Source organism: Bidens hawaiensis, unplaced genomic scaffold (assembly GCF_021521415.1).
Source record: "Bidens hawaiensis isolate Kalapana, Puna unplaced genomic scaffold, B.hawaiensis_p1.1 tig00027299_1, whole genome shotgun sequence".
NCBI lineage: Eukaryota > Viridiplantae > Streptophyta > Magnoliopsida > Asterales > Asteraceae > Bidens > Bidens hawaiensis.
The window spans coordinates 147,600-171,424 of NW_027494407.1; the positions used below are offsets into that span (position 1 = coordinate 147,600).

At 41.6% G+C, this 23,825-nt stretch overlaps 2 protein-coding genes and 1 pseudogene across 3 annotated transcripts; 1 reads left to right on the plus strand and 2 right to left on the minus strand.

Annotated features, from left to right (window-relative positions):
• On the plus strand, window positions 1-1,166 carry LOC143575132 (uncharacterized). Its single transcript, XM_077059577.1, has 3 exons — window positions 1-305; window positions 608-905; window positions 992-1,166. Exons 1-3 carry the CDS (start codon window positions 45-47, stop codon window positions 1,153-1,155), a joined length of 723 nt encoding a protein of 240 aa, XP_076915692.1. The 5' UTR covers window positions 1-44; the 3' UTR covers window positions 1,156-1,166.
• A 1,045-nt stretch (window positions 1,167-2,211) lies between these two features.
• LOC143575133 (uncharacterized) lies at window positions 2,212-4,624 on the minus strand. Its single transcript, XM_077059579.1, has 6 exons — window positions 4,538-4,624; window positions 4,242-4,445; window positions 3,246-3,325; window positions 2,702-2,777; window positions 2,538-2,618; window positions 2,212-2,464 (listed from the first exon to the last, which is right to left on the minus strand). Exons 2-6 carry the CDS (start codon window positions 4,386-4,388, stop codon window positions 2,324-2,326), a joined length of 525 nt encoding a protein of 174 aa, XP_076915694.1. The 5' UTR covers window positions 4,389-4,445; window positions 4,538-4,624; the 3' UTR covers window positions 2,212-2,323.
• A 658-nt stretch (window positions 4,625-5,282) lies between these two features.
• Window positions 5,283-22,735, minus strand: LOC143575143 (uncharacterized; annotated as a pseudogene). The gene is made up of 20 exons (XR_013142716.1): window positions 22,697-22,735; window positions 8,823-8,866; window positions 8,622-8,703; window positions 8,466-8,534; window positions 8,225-8,395; window positions 8,093-8,158; window positions 7,912-7,980; window positions 7,741-7,809; window positions 7,598-7,659; window positions 7,285-7,516; window positions 7,071-7,213; window positions 6,893-6,987; window positions 6,763-6,822; window positions 6,572-6,676; window positions 6,444-6,495; window positions 6,302-6,357; window positions 5,916-5,974; window positions 5,783-5,834; window positions 5,625-5,702; window positions 5,283-5,539 (listed from the first exon to the last, which is right to left on the minus strand). The product of XR_013142716.1 is annotated as an uncharacterized LOC143575143 (transcript).
• Between the last annotated feature and the right edge of the window lie 1,090 nt (window positions 22,736-23,825).

Sequence of the window (23,825 nt, forward strand, 5' to 3'; positions counted from 1 at the left end):
ATTGGCTAACAACCATAAAATAGCAAGTCACTTATCCACATAACATGGCAACCACACTCACTCCCATTGCTGCTGCAAATACTCCATTTCTTTCATATCCTTCATTCTATGTGAAATGCAGCAAGCCCATTAATATCAATGGTGTTAGTGATACAAAAAGCTTGAAAGCCCGTAAAAACGGTGTCGGTGGTGTTCGGTTAAATGGATTCGATAAAGCTAAACCGATAAATGAATCGAATGAAATCAAGAAACAAGAAACCGAAGCCAGGAAGACGATGGAATACATCAACCAGCTTGAATCTGAGGTATGTTTTGAGTTTTCTTCTATATTTAACTATCAAACGACCGTCCACAAAACACTCGAAATGCCGTTTTGACCGAAAAAGTCAACTTTGCAAATTATTGGTCAAAACTCAAAACCCCATTTGAACAATATCCGGACGGCCGTTGACCATAGTCAAACTATTCAGATTATTAGTCAGAGCGGTCGTTACGGTCAAACTTTGATATCTTTTGGTCAAAACGGTCACCTGGCCTCAATCCAGATGGCCGTTTAAAACGGTGTGTGTATAGCTGGCTCCATAACAAATGTTTGTTTCCGTTGAAGGTTGCACGACTTCAGAAACAAGTATCGGAAACCGAGATTGGAGAAACCGAAAAAAATCCCACGAAGGAAAAACTGGAATCTGTAAAAGCTGCATGCATTTCCGCCATCGTTGGCACCTTAACAAGCTTGCCCATTTCATTAACTCATGTTACCGACACATACGATCTAACAGTTTCAACCGCAATCATCATAGTCACCTGTGCATTGTACGGTGCAACTTACCGTTATATTATTCGAAGAGATGTGGATGATTTTCATCTCAAAACCGGAGCTTCTGCGGCTTTTGGCATTGTCAAAGGTATTTAACATTTTAACATTTACCAACCTTCAAATGATGAAATAAAATTATACATATACACCAAAAATGTTAAATTTATGATGTAGGAGTTGCTACATTGGATGGGCAATCGTCGATGGATGCGTTAAGTGGTGCGGTTTGTGTATATGAGAATGTTATAATCTTTCTTTTAGTTGCTGCTGGTTTAGATATATGTTATAAGATGGGGATTTTGAGTCCATTTCCACTTGAAACAATAACTAAAATGTAACAAAAGCATATTTGTTTATAACAGAGACCATATGGCTTTCTAGGATTGAGTTTGTACATTCACCAAAACATGTCCCAAGATTCTGGATACAACATTGTCATATGCTGGAATCTTTGATTCTTTTAGTATAGCAACTGTGTTTTTTCTAGGTCAGTTGAGACATTGGCGGTGAAAGGAACTGACAGCAGGTCGACAGAAACTCGCAAAGATAACTGTAAACAACCTTTCTCGGTAAGTGTTTAAGCGGTTACTGAAGGCAATGCTCGGTAGAGGTGCGCAAATCGGGTTTTTCAAATACCCGGTTCCGTGTATGGAACCGGGTTCGGGTATGACCAAGTATTTGAAAATAGGGTATTGGTAATATCCAGGTCGGGTTTGGGTCCGGGTATTGTCTCTAAAAACCATACCCTATGCATTGGGTTCGGGTCGGGTATAGAACCGGGTATTTGAATACCCTATTTTCGGGTATTGAAAAAACCCTATTTTCGGGTTTTTTTGGGCTTTTTTCCGGGCATTTTTCGGGTTTAGATTAGATTTTTTAAAAGGTTGCACTTTTTAGGGGTATTTTTAAGGTATTTTTCAGGTATAGATCAGGTATTTGAAATATCCAGTTTCGGGTATTGGAAAAAACATGTTCCAGGTATGGAAGCGGTTCGGGTTTTCAGGTATTAACGGGTACAAATCGGGTCCAGTTCGGGTTTTAGTACCAAAATGCATACCCTATCCGTACCCTACGGGTAGGGCCGGGTTCGGGTATTGAAAACCCGGGCATAAAAAAACCGGTTCCGGGATATTATTTCATGTCCGGTTCCGGGTTCGGGTTTTTTTGCACCTTTAACACTCGGTGTCTAAACTTAATGACTTAAGTATCAAACTCAAATATCGTGTAGTCATTCAATTTTGTCAGCTAACAACGTGAGATAAAAGTTGATACACGAGTGGTGTTTCACGTATTACATGTTTTAGCCTAGACTGGCGGATTAAAGTCAGGTATACGAGTCAAACTAGATATGTGGCATCATATATGCAACGGTAAAATGACTGTATTCTTGGTATTTAAACAATTTTCTAGTTTGAACTTTGAAGAGTTCACGTGTCTAATTAATGCATTGATGAATCAAATTGACATAACTTAAATTCAAAACCTTTTTAGTATGGAAGGAAACACCTATTCCGCTTTATCTTCCTCTTGTTCTTCATCCAAATGATCAACTTGTCGTGTGCGTTTTTTAGGGATTCCCCAATTCCTAAGCTTATTTCTCAGTTCGTCATTTGCGGAAGGTAGGTTTTGTTCATCTTTTCTCGTCTCCTAATAAACCAAAACCATTACACAGTTTACACCCATGATCATAACACTAACCGACTTAACTTGTAACTGATACCTGTTTGGAGATTCTATAATCTTTCTTCCCACCCAGTAACGGAAAGTTCTGAATATCTCCGTTCTTGATGCTGGCTTCCAACTGCCAATGGTATAAACATCAATGTATTCAGTTTAATAACTCATGCACAATTGGATATTACGACTTTTGAGCAATTATGTTACCTGAATGTGAAGAATGCAGAGAAGAATACTAGCAATTGGCAACCAGCTATCATCAGGTGAAATTGACAAGTTTGACCTGCAATCACAGCCCAGTGATCATGTCAGACAGTGAAAACCATAAGAGGTGTGAACGAGCCAAGCCACTTGCGAGCTATTCGAGATTGGATAGATAAAAAGCTTGAAACGAACTGGGCTTTTTCAAGCTCAAGTACAGCCCGAGCCTCAAACGAAGCTCGTTTAGCCGTCGAGCCCGAGCCTTGGGTATAAGTTTTACCTTTATGGAGTACTATGTATAAATTTCATGCAAAGCCGAGCTTTGGCTTATTTAAAGTACTACACGAGCTCAAGCTGAGCTTAGGTTCGTTTGAGGGTTTTCTCAAAATATATAAAAATTATTAAAAACGTGTATAAATTATTTAATAAATTATAAACAAGCTGAGCCTGAGCTAAAAGTAAGGACTCACAAGCTGAGCTCGAGCCTAGCTCGGGTCGCTTACATCTTGAAAACTATGAAGATGCACAAGAATAATACAGTATTCAAAACCTTAAGTAAGGAGCTAAGTAAACAACAGCGTATACAGCGTAACGTCGATCTCCAGTATCCATCCAAGCAAACACCCAACTCTACACACATTAAACCACAACGAATTAATCAGCAAAACCGATCATTAGGGTCACAAACGAGCCCAACTGCTCAGGAGCTACTCGACATCAGATCGATAAAAAGTTCGAAACCAACCGAGCCTTATCAACCTCGAGCCTCACATAAAAGATTGTTTAGGCTCGTTGAACCTTAACGAGCCTAGTGTATTTTTTAAATTTTACTCTTTTGGACTTCTCATTGATATATATAAGTTTCACACTGTACAGCCAAGCTCGAGCCAGGCTTGGGCTCACCAAGCTTAGGCTCGTTAAAAGTTTTCTCAAAATATATATAATAAAAAAGGGCTCAACGAGCAAACACCCAACTCTATATACATTAAACCACAACGATTAATCAGCAAAACCAATCATTAGGGTCACAAACGAGGCCCGCTCCTAGCGACCTACTCAAAATTGGATCAATAAAAAACTCGAAACAAACCGAGCCTTATCAAACCCGAGACTCAAATAAAGCTTGTTTAGTCATCGAGCCTGAGCTCGAGCCTCGTATGGAAAGATCACTTAGGCTCGTCAAGCCTTAACGAGCCTTGAGTATTTTTAAGTTTTTACTCTTCTGGACTTTTATTAAACTTTTCTCAAATATAAAAAGAGCTCGAGCTCTCGCAAGTCAAAACGAGCCGAGCTCTGCTTAGTCGAGCTCAGGCTCCTTAAAGTTTTCTCAAATACATATAAAAAAAGGAGCTCGAAAGGAGCCGAGCTCGAGCTCTCGTAAGTCAAAACGAGCCGATCTCCGCTTATTACTACTTAGTCGAGCTCAGGCACGTTTAAAGTTTTCTCAAATACATAAAAAAGAAGCTCGAAATGAGCCGAGCTCGGGCTCAGCTCGGCTCAGCTCGTTTATTATCATATCAATCAGATTAATGACTCATAATCTCACCATCCAATTAAAATAAGGTATGAAGCTAATAATCCCCATAACCGCAAACCTCGCATCCGCCGAATCAATAACCGAACTACTCTCTTCATCATCATTCGGTCCCATAGGTAACGGAAACACCATAGAATTTAACACACACGCGCCCATGGCAATCACAAACGGCGCGTCGTAAGGTATCACCACCGTACACCTAATTCTACTCTTCTGTTTTAAATTAAAATCTGACGATGACGTCATCAATAATAATAATGATAATAATAATAATAATAATAATAAGAACGGAGAGATGAGATGACCTGGTTAACGTGTTTATGGAAGTGATGATGAAGTAAAAGTGAGTATACGTGTTGTTCAAGCTGTGGAAGCTTACGGGCGGTGGAGAACGCAGTGATAGAGAGTGAGCTCATTTCCGGCCGGAGAAGATAACGACGACGGCGGTTGACGGTGGCGTGAGTAGTAAAGGATTAGGTGGTATAATAATGATTCGGTTGGTGTATGTTAAGTTCATTATGGCACTGGGACTAAAACAAAAATAATAAAAATAAAGATTTGTAAATGCTTGAAACGGTATTGAAAAAAGTATAACTTATGTTCAAAGCGTCATGAATTTGGTTGGCATCGATTAGGTTGGTTATAGTACCGGAACTAAATCCAAAAAATAATTTGGTGCAATCAAAATGGCAATGTCACTCATATTACGTTTATTGGGTTGATAAAATCAAGGCATTGCGGCGGCGAGTTGACACGAATTCCGCCAGTATTGGTTAGGTGTGTTAGCTTACCGAAATTGACCCAAAATGATATTAAAACATAACATATTTAAATTTACGTTTATTTAGTCAGTAAATTACTAAAACTACAACGTTGCAGCAGCAAGTCGATTTGAATTCAATCGGTATCGGTTAAATTCACTAATATACTAAAAATATAACCAAATTAACATATTTTAAAATAAAAAAGAAGCACTATAGTAATATAAAAACCTTACAAAAAAAACTGATTCATTCCATTTAGATATTCACATTTGTTATTACAACAGTTACAAAAAGTCTTAAATACAACAAAACTTATCATGCAAATGTATGTTTTTTAGCAATTACAATTTGCTACAACATTAAACATAACATATGATCTATAAACGAGCTCCAAACCGATCTCTTTGTATGAAAAACGAATCAAAGAAATAGCTTCCCCACGACCCGAACTTTGGCGTTTAAAGTTCGGGAATTCTTTAAGTAAAAAACTTATTAATACACAAGTTGAGGAAGATCATCCAATATTCTTGATTGCAAGCACCACTATCAGTTGTAGTTGCAATTATAATACATTCATATATTCAACACTTATTTAAATTTCTAAAAAGTTAAGAATACGTTAATTTACCATAATATACATCACACCGCGAGGATAGCACTATCAAGCATCAGGATTACTGGTAATAGCTTCAACTCGCTCTTGTAACTGAAAACATTAACCAATTTAACGTCTCGTGTAATAATAATAATATAATTAAAGGAAATACAAAATCTCAACCGACTCACTTGTAAATATTTTGACTTTTCAGCGGTCAACTCCTCGGTCAAGCTCGTTAACCTGTATACGAATGAAGAGTCAAAATAATAATATTAACAACTTGACTTTTGATTGAATTTAACGCGGAATGTATTCAATAACCTGGATTGTAACTCGGAAACCTTGGTAAGCAGCAAACACTCTCTATCCGAAACTTCAACCTGAAAAATTGAAATGTAAAAAAATTACTAAATATTATATATGTACTCCCTCCGTCCCATTAAAAGTGTTATAATTTGAAAAACACAAAGTTTAAGATAGATTAAATGATTACTTTTTTTTGCTTACCTAATGACAATAATGTCCTTGAAAATTGGGTCCATCAATATTGTTTATTAATGTTAGTTGTGTATGTTTAAGGGTAAACTTGGAAATTGGCTAATAAATTTTGAAAGTGGACATTTGTAATGGGACAAACAAAAAAGGAAATATGGACACTTTGTGGGACGGAGGGAGTATGCATTTAGTAATTATGTGAAAATACATACGTATCCATTATTCTCAGAGGTGCGAGGTAACGGCGGCAACTTCCCATTTTGAGAAGCTGAAACAAAATTAAAAAAACAAAAAAAATAATCCAAAACTCGTTAAACAATAAGATACAATGAAGATATTATCATGTTAACTCACCCTCTGACACATCAGATAGTTGTAAGCTATTAACCAAATTTAAGATAAGATCCTGTGAAACAAAACAAGCGAGATTCGTTTATTAGAAACATCATCATTAAATTCATATTTGTAATTCTGTATTTTACCTGTTGAAGCGTTGTCTGTTGAAAAAGGTTTTGAAGGTGAGGCAGGAGTACTGATGCCGGTAAAATGTTATGTACAGAGCTGCTATTAATATCTTTAGGTGTCGGCTGTCGAGCAGTTAATTAAGATTTCACTATTTCAGCATCACATAAGTTTATGAAGCTAAAAAATATGCTATGACTCGATTACTAACCATTTTATTTGAATCAAGTATCCAGTCACCTACACTAGCAGACTTTCTCAATGATGCCTCCTAAGTTACATAATTAAAGAATTAGATTAAATAAATAATAATATATAGTTGTTTGCAAAATGCAGTTTACCTTTACAAAATCAAGATCTTCGGATGTTACAGAAAACCGTCCTTTAATTTGTACAAAATTCGCTTTCGATTTCTCATCCAACGAATCTCGGTATCCTGTAAAAGTCAAAGTGGTCAAACGACTCAACAATAATTTCATTAAAAGATTTCATGAAATTCTTAAAGTGATAATATGATACCTCCTGATGGTTTATTTGGAGCGGATAGACTGTTTCCGGAAGCTCTATTAGGAAGGTTTAACGGACCACTAAAGCTCGGTGCTCTTCTGACTTGATGAATTCTATCAATTGCTTGTGAGCTTTCACTGTCGGATAAAAAAAGACTTGGTATATCATAAATCTTCATAAAAGTAACAATGAAGATTAATAAAATGAGTAAAGATAATGATGAAACCTTTCTGAACTACGAGTTCTGTCAGATTTCGAATGATTTAAGACCACACCAGCCACTAAGGGCCCACTCTGAGTTTGTCGGCTTCTTCCGGTTATAACTCTAGTTTTAGCCTGAGGTCGATGGTAGTTGATCAGCTTTTGTTCTGTTTTTTTCTAAAATGTTCCCTTTATTGCCATCTGGCATATTAGTATCTCCCTTATTGCTCTGGGATTCAGATGGGACTATTTCATCACTGAAGTATGTTAATAAAAAAGAAAAGAGTTAAAAACAATAAAATATCAAACAACAAAAAAGAATAAAAAATTGAAAATACCTAGAAACAAACTCGCTTGTGGAATCTAGTTTGTCAATTGTAGCCTTTGACTCAGATGCATCCTACAGCAGATAATAGCGGTAAAAAGTGAAATTCTAGCTTAATATTCCAAAGCTCTGATAGTATTTTAGAATCAGACTTGCATTATTGACAACTGAAGTTGAAGTTACATCATCTTCCTTCGTATCTTGAATTTCATCATCATCTTGCAACTTTGGCCAAATTTTAAAGATTTGTTTGAAGTCATACGATTATACAGTGCTAAAAAAAAGTAACAAGATGCATAGGCCATAGAATAAATGATATGTTAATACCAAGGATGCTTTGAATTTTAAGTCTTGAACGTCAAAGTTCCAAGCACTAACACCTCGCTGGTACTCACTCTGAATATTATCATCATAAAAGGAAAAAAAAAAAAGACAGCAATTAAAACCATTTTTGATAAGAAACTAAAAATAAGTACATTCACTTCATTAACAGAATAATGTATCTAACTTGTGATATGGCTTCTTGTTCTGCTGAGGGCATCTTCTTCAGAGCTAGTTGTGCAGCATCTTAAATCTGCACGTATTTCAGAGTTAATTTTTTTTAAAAGATAAACGGGCCAGTTAAGTTATGGTTGCATACCTGGAGATCTTTCACACGATGCCACAGTGGCGGTAAGTCAGCAAATAGTTTCTTCACAGAGAGCTCGGGTGGTTTAGCTTGTTTAAAAAACGAGTGTTTTAACAACTTCTCGGCAGTTGGTCTTTTTGTTTGATCTTTGACCAAGCACATAGCAACCAACTCTTTAAAAGACTGTTAAAAACTGGAATTCATTAGTTACCAATTCATTTCCATTTCTCGTGTTTATGTAAAAACATGACACCTTAGAAAACCGTTTGTCCCGATCGTAATCAAGTCCCGGGGGTGCGTTTTGTATGGTCATCAAGAGAACCTGAGACATGAAAGCAACAAAATAGTTGAAGAAACACAAAACTAATAACAGGTGTTAATATATTCAATATTTTATTAAGATACTAACCTTCATTGGAGGGTACTTTGAAAAAGGGGCATGGCCATGAGCCAACTCCAGTGCAGTGATTCCAAATGACCAAATGTCAGCCCTATATATGATGATTATGATGTTTTGATACGAAATTGTAATAATTTTTGTAAAATTTCAAACATGTATACTTCAACGTTAGCATGCTAATGAAAAGATAATTATATTATCTATACTCACTTAAAGTCATATCCACTTCCTGGCTGCACACCTCTGGTGCCATCCTGTATATATTAGAATCAAAAGTCGTAAGTGATCATGACAACTTAACCCCCCCCCCCCCACTAAGTTCGTAAACCCAACTGAACGTACAGGACAAGTTCGTGTTCGTTTGTTTAACTTTAACCGAACAAACGGTCGAACACAAACAAGAAAACGAACATGATTTTCTTGTTGATGTTCATTTGTTAAGAAAATGAGTGTGTTCGTTTGTTAATAGTAAAAATGAACTGTTCATGAACATAACCGAGCGAACAACAATAAAAATAAGTGTGAACATCAATCTGTCAAGCCTAAGAAATTAATAACACCAGACTGAATTGTAGTGGGTCTACAAAATTTAACTGAATATATAAATGAACAAACTTAAGCACGTGCAAACTAATGAACATAGATTAACGTGAATGAACAAGCATAAACGAACGTTCACAAACATAAAGGAGCGAACGGGACATGTCATACTTGGCCTCTGCATCCAGCTCCAAGTCGCGCACTCGCCGCGCATACTTGGCCGCGTCCGCCTCTGCTGCCTGCAGCTTCTCCCGCGCAGCCTGCAGCTCATGCCCGCGCTTCACGAAGTCAGCGTTGGCACTTGCTCGGTTCTCGCTGAGTTCTGCTTGGAGTTTCTCAGCTCTCTCTCGAGCGTCAGAAAGATTCCAAGCAGATACCTTAGCCTCTTACTTGGCCTCCGCAAGAGCATCACGCACCTTTACATAATCATAGCGAAGCTCTTGGGAGGCAGCAAAGAACGCTGACCCAGCGAAAAGATGGTCGTTGAGCAAGTCCACGCGGGCGCGCTCCTCCTGAAACCTCCTTTCAGCTGGAGGCACGGAGTGAGCCCAGAAGTCTTCACACACCCCCATGGACTGAAATGAGCTATCCTCAGTAATATTCCATCTCGGGCGGTATATGTGATCGGCTTCCTGCAAACACAAAGCAACTGTGACATCTGCCCCGATCCGACCCGACCCAGGTACCCGTTTCTCTGACCCGATCTCTTTCTTTTATGATTTAATATTTATTTATACTTATATTTTACTTTTAATAATAATAATATACTTTTCCTTCCCGCCTCTTTCTCTCTCTTTCTTTCCGCCGTCCCGTCCCTCTCCTTCTCTCTTTCCGCCTTCTTTTCCCTCTTGTCGCCGTCCCGCCCTTGCGCCTTGTTTCCCTCTTTTTCTTCTAACTCTTTGCTTGTCCTTTGTTCCTTCCCGCCTAAGGTTGTCTGCGCAGCTCCACGCGCCAGACTCCTTTCAAGGAAGCCTGCGTGAAGACCATCTGTTCCAGCGATACGCGAGACGAACTCTTCTCGCAGCGCGCTAAGAATTGTAATTCTTCTCGCAGCGCGCGAAGAATTATAGTTCTTCCCGCGGCGCGCTAGGAATTATAGTTCCTCCCGCGGCGCGCTAAGAAATGTGATTCTTCCCGCGGCGCTCCTTAGCCTTCTCGCGCGCAGCTTTCTCGCGCTAGACTTGTATCTCTTCTTCTGTTTTAATCTAGCCGTTTGCTTTTGTGATATCTTATCTTTTGTGCTGTTGACCTAACCTATCTTATGTCTGAAAAGTTACTTTCGGCGCAGCATGCGCACCAACCCCATTGGTTGGCAGAAAAAGTGACTGACATTATCTTTTGAGATCTGCTTTTTCCATGCCTGACCAGTACCTTTATCTGACCCGCCCATGCCTGTTTACTGTTCCCTGTCAGCTTTATCTTGCCCCCTGCAGCTGCCATATCTTTTGATATCTTTTGCTTTTGGAATCTTTTACCTTTTTGGAGATCTTTTCCCCTTTTCTAGGGATTGTGTTCCCTAGGGTTTCCCTATAAATAATAATGTTATTTTCCTAACACTACACACACAAAACACTTAATTTAACCTCCTCCTTGCTCTCTCTGCCGCCTCCCTCTCTGCCTCCGTCTTCCTTTCTATTCTGCCCTGCTTTCCGGTAATATATATATTATATATAATAATTTACTTATGCAAACTTATAATCAAGACTTAAAACAAATCATTAAAACAATAATCTTATTTATAGGTTAACTTGTGCTTGTTTAAAGTTGGTTCTTGCTTTATCTTACACCGCATCGTTTATCAAGTGAGTAATCTCGTACCTAATCCCTTTTTGCTTTTAATGTTTTGGGATGTTCATGTGTTCATACAAACTTAGAGTCTTAAACTGTTTATGAACTTTAGTCGCGCAGTATCCCATGTGTTGAGGACGTAGACTTGGCTGTTTATTTGTATGTGTGGATCATTAACCGTCTTGTCGGTCTATTCCGCAGTTCTCATGGTACCATTAGATGAACACGGGAGAACTATCGTTTATGATTTTCTCTTTTGTTTACACATGCACAGTTTGTCTTGTTTGTGAGCTCAATTGTGAGCACTGGCAGTCTTATGAATCTTAGAGTTGGTCCCGATCAGATTACACCATTGTTGAAAACCAGACATACACATGTTGCGCGCAGATTTATTGTTATCTATGTATTGTATTAAACTTGATTTCTCACCAACACGCAAGTGTTTGACGTTTATTTTAACACATGTTCAGGTTTGCAGTAGCTGTTTTGGAGTCCGAGGACACGTAGAACGTTTTTACTTTTGGACCTAGATTAAAATGTATCAAAACAAGTTTTTGCTGTTCGAATATTATGATTTATAATATATTGATTTATGATGATTTATGTTATCTTGTTTACTTTGCGCGTGCGCGAATGAATGTATTTATTAAATATTGACACCCAATAGTGTCACGAGTAATGAAACAATATGTGGCGCCCCGATGTATAATCCGCCTTTGGTCGGGGTGTTACAGAATGGTATCAGAGCTCGTTGACTTTAGGATAGGTGGTTAGACGTAACGGCCTAAAATACCTAAGAGTCCCTTCTCGCGCATGAGAGAAATCTCATGTTTGCGCGCTTATTGTTAATTACTCGTTATTTATGAATATGCTCGCGCTTGCGCAGTATATGATTTTATGTTTTATTTCGCGATATTTCGATTTTTGTTGAATTTCGATTTTTATTGATTTTACTTACATGTTCGATTGTTGGATTTGAAAATCCGAAAAGTCATGGTGATACATGAATAGTTGATTTTCAATTTCCATTTACTATTATGTTCTGAGGTTGGAGACTTGAAAAGTCATGGTGATACATGAATTGTCAACCTCCAATACTCATTTTCTTGTAAGTTTTATATTGAAGATTGAAAAGTCATGGTGATACATGAATCGTCAATCTCCAATACTCGTTTGCTCGTATATTTTAAATTGGGAATTCGGAAAGTCATGGTGATACATGAATTGTCGATTCTTGATTCGAATTTGTTACCTTTATTAAGTCTGCATTTAAAGTCATTTAATCTACTTTAACTTTTGATAGTATCTAACTCTGCGAAACCAAGCTTTATAAAGTTATACTTTGCGATAAAACCAAGATATTAACTAAAATTAAAACTTTTATAGAATGCCTCCGCTATCTCGCCGATTTCAGAGAAGAGAAGCCTCGCGCATGCGTAGACAGCAACGTTCCCAGAAAATGGCCGCCGCAATAGCCCAAGCTTTGAGCCAAAACAATACCAACACCTCTGCTTACAACATTAAGTCCTTTAACGCGGGTAACCCTCCAAAGTTCACAGGTCTTGAAGGAGCCACCGTGATGCTCCAGTGGCTTGAGAAGATAGAAAACACTTTCCTCCACACCCAATGCCCCTCAGACAGACGAACCCTATATGCTTCCAGTGTCCTGGAATCCAGAGCGCTTACATGGTGGAATGGAGTAGTTAATACGCGTGGCGCAGAGGCTGCTTCTAGCATGACATGGGAGGAATTCAAGGAAATTCTTACGCGAGAATTCTGCCCTCCCAACAAAGTTAAGCGCCTGGAGGAGGAATTTTGGAATCTTAAGCAGTACAGTGGTGAAGCGCGCGAGTACGCGACGCGCTTCCATGAACTAAGCCTGCTTGTCCCTCACCTTGTTACCCCTTCCCGCCGAGCCATAGAGAAATTCCTTGGGGGCCTCCCCATGGAAATTCAAGATTCTGTATGGGCCAGAAACCCAGTTACCCTCTCTGACGCCATCGAGTTGGCCGCTGTGCTCAGCGACAACCATGTCAGAGCAGGAACCCTGTTCCTGCGGGGAGCTGAGAAGACCAAACCTACCAAAACTGTCCCTGAACCAACAGAAACCAAACCTGAACCCTCAAACCGTAACAACCTCAAGCGCAGGCGCAAGGCCTATGCGCTTACCAACCCGCCCATTGTCCAGCAACCCATCTACCAACCTCCAGTTTACGCGCCTAACCCTCTGTCAGCCTACCCAACACCTCCTGTAGTCCACAACTATGCCTTAACCAATCCAGCACTCCCTGCCCCGCCAACTAAGAAACCTTACACAGGAAACCATCCCTTTTGCCCAACCTGTAGACTCCACCACCCACCTCAAGTCCCATGTCGACTTTGTACCCGATGTGGCCGCGCTGGTCACCTTGCAGAAAACTGTAGAGTCCCTCTCGCCAATCCAATCGCGCCAACACCACCAGTCTACCCGCAGAACCCACAACCAACCTACCAAAACCCACGACCCAGATCGTGCTTTAACTGCGGTGATCCCAGTCATTTCCGGAACGCGTGCCCAAGGCTACAAGTGCAAATCACACAAGCGAATCCGGTGAACCAGATTTCAAACCAAGTAACGCGTGGACGAGCTTTTAACATAACCGCGCACCAAGCGCAAGCGAATAATGACGTAGTTAATGGTACATTTTTACTTAACGGATTTTATGCTTCTGTACTTTTTGATACTGGCGCCGATCGAAGTTTTATCTCTCGCGCCTTTGAGCTGAAGCTTGCGCGACCGAAAGATAACTTAAAAGAAGATTTTTCAGTTGAAGTGGCTAATGGCGAAACTGTTTTAATTAACTCTGTGATCAAAGATTGCACGCTTAACCTTAACGAAAACGATTTTCTAATCGACCTCATCCCCATGCCTCTTGGGAGCTTTGATGTTATCATTGGTATGGACTGGCTCTCGAAGAATCGCGCCGAAGTTATTTGCGCCAAGAAGTTGATTCGCATTCCTCGAGAAAATGGTGATCTTCATATCTACGGCGAAAAACCCTCCCGCGGTCTTAAACTTATGTCTTGCGCCGAAGCCCGAAGACTCATGCGGAAAAGGTGTATTGCATTCTTAGCCCATGTGGTTAAACCTGCTGAAGAAAAGAAGCTTCGCGATATCCCTGTTGTGCGTGATTTTCCTGAAGTTTTTCCTGATGATCTTCCTGGTATCCCTCCCGCCCGTGAAGTCGAGTTCCGTATTGATCTTGTCCCTGGTGCTTCCCCCGTAGCTAAATCTCCTTACCGTCTTGCGCCCGCTGAGATGCAAGAATTGGCAAGCCAACTTCAAGAGTTGACTGCTAAAGGATTCATCCGCCCTAGCTCTTCGCCCTGGGGTGCTCCGGTGTTGTTCGTTAAAAAGAAAGATGGATCGTTTCGCATGTGTATTGATTACCGCGAGTTGAACAAACTCACCATTAAGAACCGGTATCCCTTACCGCGTATTGACGACCTCTTTGATCAACTCCAAGGAGCCTCTTGTTTCTCGAAGATTGATCTCCGCTCTGGTTATCACCAGTTGCGCATCCGCGATGAAGATGTTCCGAAGACTGCTTTTCGAACTCGTTATGGCCATTTTGAATTCTTGGTCATGTCCTTCGGTTTAACCAACGCACCCGCCGTTTTCATGGATCTAATGAATCGGGTGTGTAGGCCTTTCTTGGATAAATTCGTGATTGTGTTTATCGATGACATTCTGATTTATTCTAAGACCAAGGCCGAGCATGAGCAACATCTTCGGTTGGTGTTGCAAAAGCTTAGAGCCGAGCAGCTCTTTGCCAAGCTCTCCAAGTGTGAATTCTGGTCTGATGAAGTACAGTTTCTTGGTCATGTTGTAAACAAGATGGGTATTCATGTCGACCCATCCAAGATTGAAGCAATCAAGAACTGGATTACGCCATCATCTCCTTCTGAGATCCGTTCCTTTCTGGGCTTAGCTGGTTACTACCGGCGATTCATTTCGAACTTCTCAAAGATCGCTTTGCCTTTAACAGCTCTTACGCACAAAGGTAAACCGTATATTTGGGGCTCGAAGCAAGAAGAAGCCTTTCAATCGCTCAAGCGATTGTTGTGTGAAGCTCCTGTTCTTGCGCTACCTGAGGGTAATGATGATTTTGTCGTGTATTGCGATGCATCCAACCAAGGTCTCGGTTGTGTTCTTATGCAACGAGGCAAGGTTATCGCTTACGCATCAAGGAAACTCAAGGTTCATGAAAAGAATTATACAACTCACGACCTCGAACTAGGTGCAGTTGTTTTTGCCTTGAAGATCTGGAGACACTACCTTTATGGTACTAAGTGTATCCTCTACACTGACCATAAAAGCCTTCAGCATATCTTTGATCAGAAGGAACTTAACATGAGGCAACGCCGATGGAACGAACTCATCAGCGATTACGATTGTGAGATCCGGTATCATCCTGGTAAGGCTAATGTGGTAGCCGATGCGCTCAGCCGAAAACCCTGCCAGCTTAACTGTATCTTGCCGCACACGCAGCTTCACTTCGCGCCGATCCAAAGCAACCTTGAATCGCGCATTCGTGACGCGCAGCGCGCATCCATCAGTAATGGTAACCTTCGCGCCGAGTTAGCGTGTGGCGCGGAAGCACTCTTTGTCCCTAATCTGAGTGGAATTCTCTGTTATCTTAATCGCATCTGGATTCCCTTTGATGAGAATCTTCGCGCTGATATCCTGAGTGAAGCACACAAATCTCGGTATTCTATTCATCCTGGCGCTGATAAGATGTACAAGGATTTGCGCATTACTTATTGGTGGCCCGGTATGAAAAAGGATATTGCTGTGTTCGTAGCTAGATGCCTGACTTGTTCTAAAGTAAAAGCTGAACACCAACGCCCATCTGGTTTGCTCGAACAACCAGAAATTCCTACGTGGAAATGGGAATGTGTAGCGATGGACTTTATTACCAAGTTACCTTTGACAGCAAGCAAACATGATAGCATTTGGGTAATAGTGGATCGTTTGACTAAGTCTGCTCACTTTTTGCCCATTCGTGAAAACTACCGTGTTGAGCAACTCGCGCAGCTTTATGTCAAGGAAATTGTCTGCCGCCATGGTACTCCTTTGAGCATCATATCCGATCGCGATGGCCGTTTTATATCCCGCTTTTGGAAATCTCTCCAATCTGCGCTAGGAACTCGCTTGGACATGAGTACGGCATATCATCCTCAGACTGACGGTCAGTCTGAGCGAACTATTCAAACTCTTGAGGATATGCTCCGATCTAGTGTTCTTGATTTTGGAGGTAATTGGGATTCGCACCTGCCTTTGATCGAGTTCTCTTATAATAACAGCTATCATTCCAGTATCGGTATGGCCCCATTTGAAGCACTTTACGGTCGTAAGTGCCGCTCCCCGATTTGTTGGAGCGAAGTGGGTGAAACTCAAATCACAGGACCCGAACTGGTTCAAGAGACAACCGATAAAATCGCCAAGATCCGTGATCATCTGCTGACTGCCAGAAGCCGACAGAAGAGTTACGCAGATCGCAGGCGAAAGCCTCTCGAATTTCAAGTTGATGATCTTGTTCTCCTCAAAGTGTCGCCTTGGAAAGGTGTTGTCCGCTTTGGGAAGAAAGGTAAGCTTGCTCCTCGATATGTTGGACCATTTAAGATTCTCGCGCGTGTGGGAAAAGTTGCCTACAGACTTGACCTGCCGCCCGCGCTCAGTAATGTGCATCCAACGTTCCATGTATCCAATCTCAAGAAGTGTTTAGCTGACGAGAACCTTCACATTCCACTTGATGAAGTTCAAGTTGATGAAACTATGCATTTCGTTGAGAAGCCTGTTGAGATTATGGATCGCGAGGTAAAGCAAACCAAGCGCAGTCGTATCCCTATTGTTAAAGTTCGCTAGGAGTCCAAGCGCGGAGCCGAGTTTACATGGGAAAGGGAAGATCAAATGAAGATCAAGTACCCGCACCTGTTCTCTGCGCAACCTACTTCGAGATAAATTTCGGGACGAAATTTCTTAAAGTAGGGGAGACTGTGACATCTGCCCCGATCCGACCCGACCCAGGTACCCGTTTCTCTGACCCGATCTCTTTCTTTTATGATTTAATATTTATTTATACTTATATTTTACTTTTAATAATAATAATATACTTTTCCTTCCCGCCTCTTTCTCTCTCTTTCTTTCCGCCGTCCCGTCCCTCTCCTTCTCTCTTTCCGCCTTCTTTTCCCTCTTGTCGCCGTCCCGCCCTTGCGCCTTGTTTCCCTCTTTTTCTTCTAACTCTTTGCTTGTCCTTTGTTCCTTCCCGCCTAAGGTTGTCTGCGCAGCTCCACGCGCCAGACTCCTTTCAAGGAAGCCTGCGTGAAGACCATCTGTTCCAGCGATACGCGAGACGAACTCTTCTCGCAGCGCGCTAAGAATTGTAATTCTTCTCGCAGCGCGCGAAGAATTATAGTTCTTCCCGCGGCGCGCTAGGAATTATAGTTCCTCCCGCGGCGCGCTAAGAAATGTGATTCTTCCCCGCGGCGCTCCTTAGCCTTCTCGCGCGCAGCTTTCTCGCGCTAGACTTGTATCTCTTCTTCTGTTTTAATCTAGCCGTTTGCTTTTGTGATATCTTATCTTTTGTGCTGTTAACCTAACCTAATCTTATGTCTGAAAAGTTACTTTCGGCGCAGCATGCGCACCAACCCCATTGGTTGGCAGAAAAAGTGACTGACATTATCTTTTGAGATCTGCTTTTTCCATGCCTGACCAGTACCTTTATCTGACCCGCCCATGCCTGTTTACTGTTCCCTGTCAGCTTTATCTTGCCCCCTGCAGCTGCCATATCTTTTGATATCTTTTGCTTTTGGAATCTTTTACCTTTTTGGAGATCTTTTCCCCTTTTCTAGGGATTGTGTTCCCTAGGGTTTCCCTATAAATAATAATGTTATTTTCCTAACACTACACACACAAAACACTTAATTTAACCTCCTCCTTGCTCTCTCTACCCGCCTCCCTCTCTGCCTCCGTCTTCCTTTCTATTCTGCCCTGCTTTCCGGTAATATATATATTATATATAATAATTTACTTATGCAAACTTATAATCAAGACTTAAAACAAATCATTAAAACAATAATCTTATTTATAGGTTAACTTGTGCTTGTTTAAAGTTGGTTCTTGCTTTATCTTACACCGCATCGTTTATCAAGTGAGTAATCTCGTACCTAATCCCTTTTTGCTTTTAATGTTTTGGGATGTTCATGTGTTCATACAAACTTAGAGTCTTAAACTGTTTATGAACTTTAGTCGCGCAGTATCCCATGTGTTGAGGACGTAGACTTGGCTGTTTATTTGTATGTGTGGATCATTAACCGTCTTGTCGGTCTATTCCGCAGTTCTCATGGTACCATTAGATGAACACGGGAGAACTATCGTTTATGATTTTCTCTTTTGTTTTACACATGCACAGTTTGTCTTGTTTGTGAGCTCAATTGTGAGCACTGGCAGTCTTATGAATCTTAGAGTTGGTCCCGATCAGATTACACCATTGTTGAAAACCAGACATACACATGTTGCGCGCAGATTTATTGTTATCTATGTATTGTATTAAACTTGATTTCTCACCAACACGCAAGTGTTTGACGTTTATTTTAACACATGTTCAGGTTTGCAGTAGCTGTTTTGGAGTCCGAGGACACGTAGAACGTTTTTACTTTTGGACCTAGATTAAAATGTATCAAAACAAGTTTTTGCTGTTCGAATATTATGATTTATAATATATTGATTTATGATGATTTATGTTATCTTGTTTACTTTGCGCGTGCGCGAATGAATGTATTTATTAAATATTGACACCCAATAGTGTCACGAGTAATGAAACAATATGTGGTGCCCCGATGTATAATCCGCCTTTGGTCGGGGTGTTACAGCAACGTTCTAGTCATCTAAACATTAATATGGAAGTCCGCGCAGCGGAGCAAAACGAACTTATACCTGCGGGGAGCAAGCAGAAAAGTCAGCGCCAGCCCCATGAGAAGACTGCGCCACGAAATCTCGTGGCGCTACAGGGCTTGCGCGGCCGCCATCGGAGTCTTCAAAATGGGCCTTCTCATCTTCCTCTGTAACAGGCCTTTTCTCCTGCGACCTGGAAAAATCAAAACCAGTCTCGCGAGGAGGGCTGCGCGCAGGAGGAGGTGAGGGAGGTCTCGACGCCGCGAGATCAGCGCGTAAAACAGCCTCCTGCTCCTTAGTAATCCCAATGAAGGGAGATTCAGTGCTTGCAGGAGCAGGAGCAGAACCAACGGCGCTGGCTCCGGCGCCAGCAGTGCCGCCAGCAGCTTGTGTGCCAGCTATAATGCCTATGAAAAAACCAATAAAGAGAAATGATTCAAGACTTGATCTAAAAAGACAAAAGTCAGAAAATAAAAGCGCAATATATACCTTGGCGCACCGCCGTTCGCGAGTTAAACATCGCCATGAAGTCCATTTTCCCCCTTTTTGAGGGCAAAACAGGGGACTTCAAAGCAACCTTCGGCGCAGCCTCGGTACCTTGTTGCGCCTGAGGTTGATCCACCAAGGTCGCCGGCTCTACAAACATTTGAGTGAGCAAAGATTCATTAATAACTCTATCGGAATCACGCTCATAAAACCATAAAGTATAAACAAAGTATACCTGTTGAAGAGGAAACAGCAGGCGCAGCGCCGCTTCCCTTTTCCGCCGCGCGAAGAGAGGAGGTGGCGGCACCATACCTCGTGTGGACAGGAGGACTGCCCACACCTTGAGGCAAAGAAGACAAGGAAACCTTGGAGGTAAACCCCTTGGTTTTCTTAAGTCCCTTCGCCTGAGTAGGAGGATCCTGAGCAACAGGGGCATCATTTTTCTTCTGTTTTTTACTGGCCCCTGCGCCAGTTTTCCCTTTAGCTTTACGCTTGAGTTGTGGCACCTCAGCTTCCTCCTCCACCTCTTCTTCCGCGAGCTCCAGCTCATAGTTCTCGAGCGCATCTACAATACGTGCAACAGAAATGTTAACCAAATTTGGTATTCTAAAGGCATAAGCATAAGTACAAAGGCCTACCAGGCGCATCGCTGTCAAAGCAAAATCCCAAATCAACAGGGATGAACATATCAGCGAAGCGATCGGGGAAGCCAACTTTCCCAGCGCCCAGCGCGACAGAGCCACCCTCCATATGCTCATCATAGGCGGCGTGGACGTACTCCTTGCTTACTGCATAAAACAAGACAAATGATATCAGCAAAACGAATTATATTCGCGCAGAAATAATGCAATGAGCTAATAACTCACATAATCCATCAACTTGGATAACAGGCTCAGTCGCGCTGTCGGCCCACCTCCTGCTCATGCCAACCCCCACCAGCGCCTCCTCGCAAATATTCTTGGCGGGGGATGGTTCAGCAGTCAACTTATTAACCCATGCGCCAGTTGGGTTCTTAAGAACATTCACATCCGCGGGCGCAGAAGTGATCGCGCGCATGGTCATGCGGATGGGAATCACACCAGCCTTAATATAGAAAAATTTCTCAGACCAGTCATGAAGGCTCTTGAAGGAAACAGTGCAGCACTTGACCTTCTGACTGCGAGGAACGAATGAGAACCAAGAATCTTGGATTTTTGGCTTATAAAAAAATTGAATGCGCCGAGGGGTTGGCTCCTCGCGCTGAGCTTTGCACATGAACTCAAAATGAGTCATGCGCACAAGTCCAAAAGGATGGACTTGGGATATGTGAATCCCATGAAATTTAAGCAGCGCACCCATAAACCTTGTCATCGGGAGACGAAGGTTGCAGTGAGTGAAAAAATGGCAATATAAGGAGATATAGCCGGTGGGCGGATCTGCCGCCGTTTGCCCGGCCGCCGGAAGCATATAGCCATACTTAGGGAGAAAACCCTGAGAGGCGATGAGATTGTCAAAATCAGACTGTCTCAATTTACAGGGAATCTCATCCCACCTCTTTACTGTCTTGCCCTTCCCCACATCCTCCGACGAGGCCTCAGCAGCCCGTTTTCCCTTGCCGGTCTTCTTCAAAGTGGACATGACTAATGATTTTACACGGCGTTTGCTTGGGGAGATTGTGGTGTCTGGGTTATCAGACATACAACTGTGAAATCAAATAGAGGTTACTTCAAGAACGGAAATCGGAATAAAAATGGAAGGAAAGGAAAGCTCTGAAATAACAATGAAGATGAAGAATAATAACTCAAAAGGCTTGCTTTTATAGGCCCAGGAGAGAGAGAAACAGGTACTGATCAGAGTTCACGGGCCCCCACTCGCAGGTGCAGGCCAACACGAGCGCGACACGTGTTCCTGACACTGTGTGAGGGGACATGAAAGGCAACTGTAGCACCTCGAGCACACGAAAAGTCTGACACGTCTCCATCTCTGACGCATGTCAGCACCAACCAACCGCGTACATGGACGATTCATTTCAACCACAAGGATAGAATTTCGCGCAACGATGAGAAATAAAAAAGGAAAAGACAAAACCCTATTAAAAGAGAACTATTAAGTCTAATATCTATCTTACCTCGCTCGCGCGAGACAAGACACACATTAGACTGGGGGGGCTTGAAGAGGTATGTACCCGCCTTAACATCGAGCGGGGCGGGTCAACACACAAGATATAGACAAGAGGCTTGAAATCAAGATATCATGAAGGCACAAAGCCAAAACCTATGCGCACGGCGCATATCACATATGCTCACGCATCACATATGCTCACGCATATCATATATGCTCACGCATCACATATGCTCACGCGTATCACATGCTCGCGCACCATATATGCTCACGCATATCACATATGCGCGTGGCGCATCTGCGCGTGGCGCATATCGCATGCTCACGCATCATATATGCTCACGCATATCACATCTGCGCGTGGCGCATATTACATATGCTTGCGCATATCACATCTGCGCATGAAACATCTGCGCGTGAGAATAAAGAGAAGACTTCGCGCATCCTCAGGATAGGCGCATATCACACGTGCACTTAATCAACCTCGTCCTTATCCAAATCAGGATAAGGACAACCTTGATTGTGCTCGTCAGACAACCTTCCAGAAGGTATCCTTTAAGGAATAAGAATATGCTGATGTTGACAGCTGCCAATGAAAGGTGGACAACTCAGCAAAACCCATGTGCTACCACGTGATTGCACATGGGTCAGGTAAAATGCCTGGGTCAGAGAATAATCAATGAAAAAGCACCAGGTGTCCTAAGGACACGTGGCGCAAAGCAATAGGAGGAGGCCAAAAAGGCCCTAATGGGATCTGAGCCCAATCATTGGAAACCCTAACACTATAAATACCACACCACCTCCACAAGGGGAGGTAAGCAAGAAAATACATTCCAATTCCTTACTCACTCTCAGATTATTATCTTCTCCTACAATCTCTTATTCTCACACCGGAGGGTTACCCCAAAGAGGACCCCTCTGTCCCTTTCTGAGGGGTAAGTTCACGGTGCTGCTCGTTTTGTAGGTGGAAGAATTCATACTCCAGAGAACCATCGGTGAAATAGCATACTCATACCCGAGGAAAGTTGATCGTCTACCAGTGAGCCGATCCACGTTTCTTCACTAATAATGAACAAACTGCCTTTTGACATGAATCAATACATTTAGAAATGGAAGTATAAGTACTAAAGTGTATGTAAGAACATATCTTGTTTTTTTGTAAATATAGTTATAGAAAAGAAGGTTAGTGAAGAGGAGCAAAAAATAAATGAGAATTTTATACGAGAAACCATACCCATGTCGATCGGGGGATCGGATACATTATTTTTGCCATTATTGCAGTGATCGCGATGCCATACATGTTTGCGGAGGTTAAATTGTATTATGTAATCGTAGCCTATATTTTTGCTCCATCTTTGGCTTTTTACAATGCTCATGGAGCGGGGTTGACCGACTTCAACATGGCATATAACTATGGTAAAATCGGGCTTTTCATGATGGCGGAATTGGCGGGAAAAGAGACGGGGTGGTTGCAGGCATGGCAGGTTGTGGGTTGGTAAAGTCGGTTGTCTCGGTTTCTTGGTTTCTTGGATACTTATGCATGATTTGAAAACGGGTCGGTTGACTTTGACTTCTCCTCGAACAATGCTTGTTAGTCAAGCTATTGGTACTGCTATAGGTTGCATATATTGTCACCTTTGAGCCTTTTCTTATTCTACAACGCGCTTGATATTGGAAAAGATTATTTTGTTTGGCAAAAGGTCAATGCTAAGGAGGTTGATTCAATGGTTCATGCGGTTGCTTCGGGTTTGATTTGCGGTGAAGGCATGTGAACCCTACCGGCCTCGGTCCTCGCTTTGGCGAAAATAACCATCATGTTTGTATGAAGTTCTTAGCTTCTAAACTAGAGTTCAATTTTGTTAATAGTTTCAAAAAATGCAGTAATATAATCAACTGCAGTTGCTTACGGTTCGTGTCTATATATCATTCGAGTTGCTTACTGTTTGTGTTATGATATTACTCGAGTTTAAACTCATTCTGTTTCTTTTAATTAAGTTTTAAAATTATTTTGTTATCTAATAACAGGATAAACAAAGTGATCAAGTTATATACTTACTAGGGGTGTGCAAATTAACCGTCATAACCGTTAACCGAACCGCGACCGACATAACTGAACCGATTTTAAGTGATAACCGACATAACCGGTGGGTTGGTTTAATGAATTTTTAAAACCGCTAAATACGGGTTGGTTTTGGTTAAAGATAATTTCAAACCCTTCATAACCGAACCGCCCAAATTACAACATTCTCAACTTTACGGAGTATAATTAGAAGACGTTATTGATAATTTGAAGAAAATTAAAGCTGGTAATAAACTAATAATGCTCTCATTTTTTTAATATATGATTTAATTTTATTAAGAAG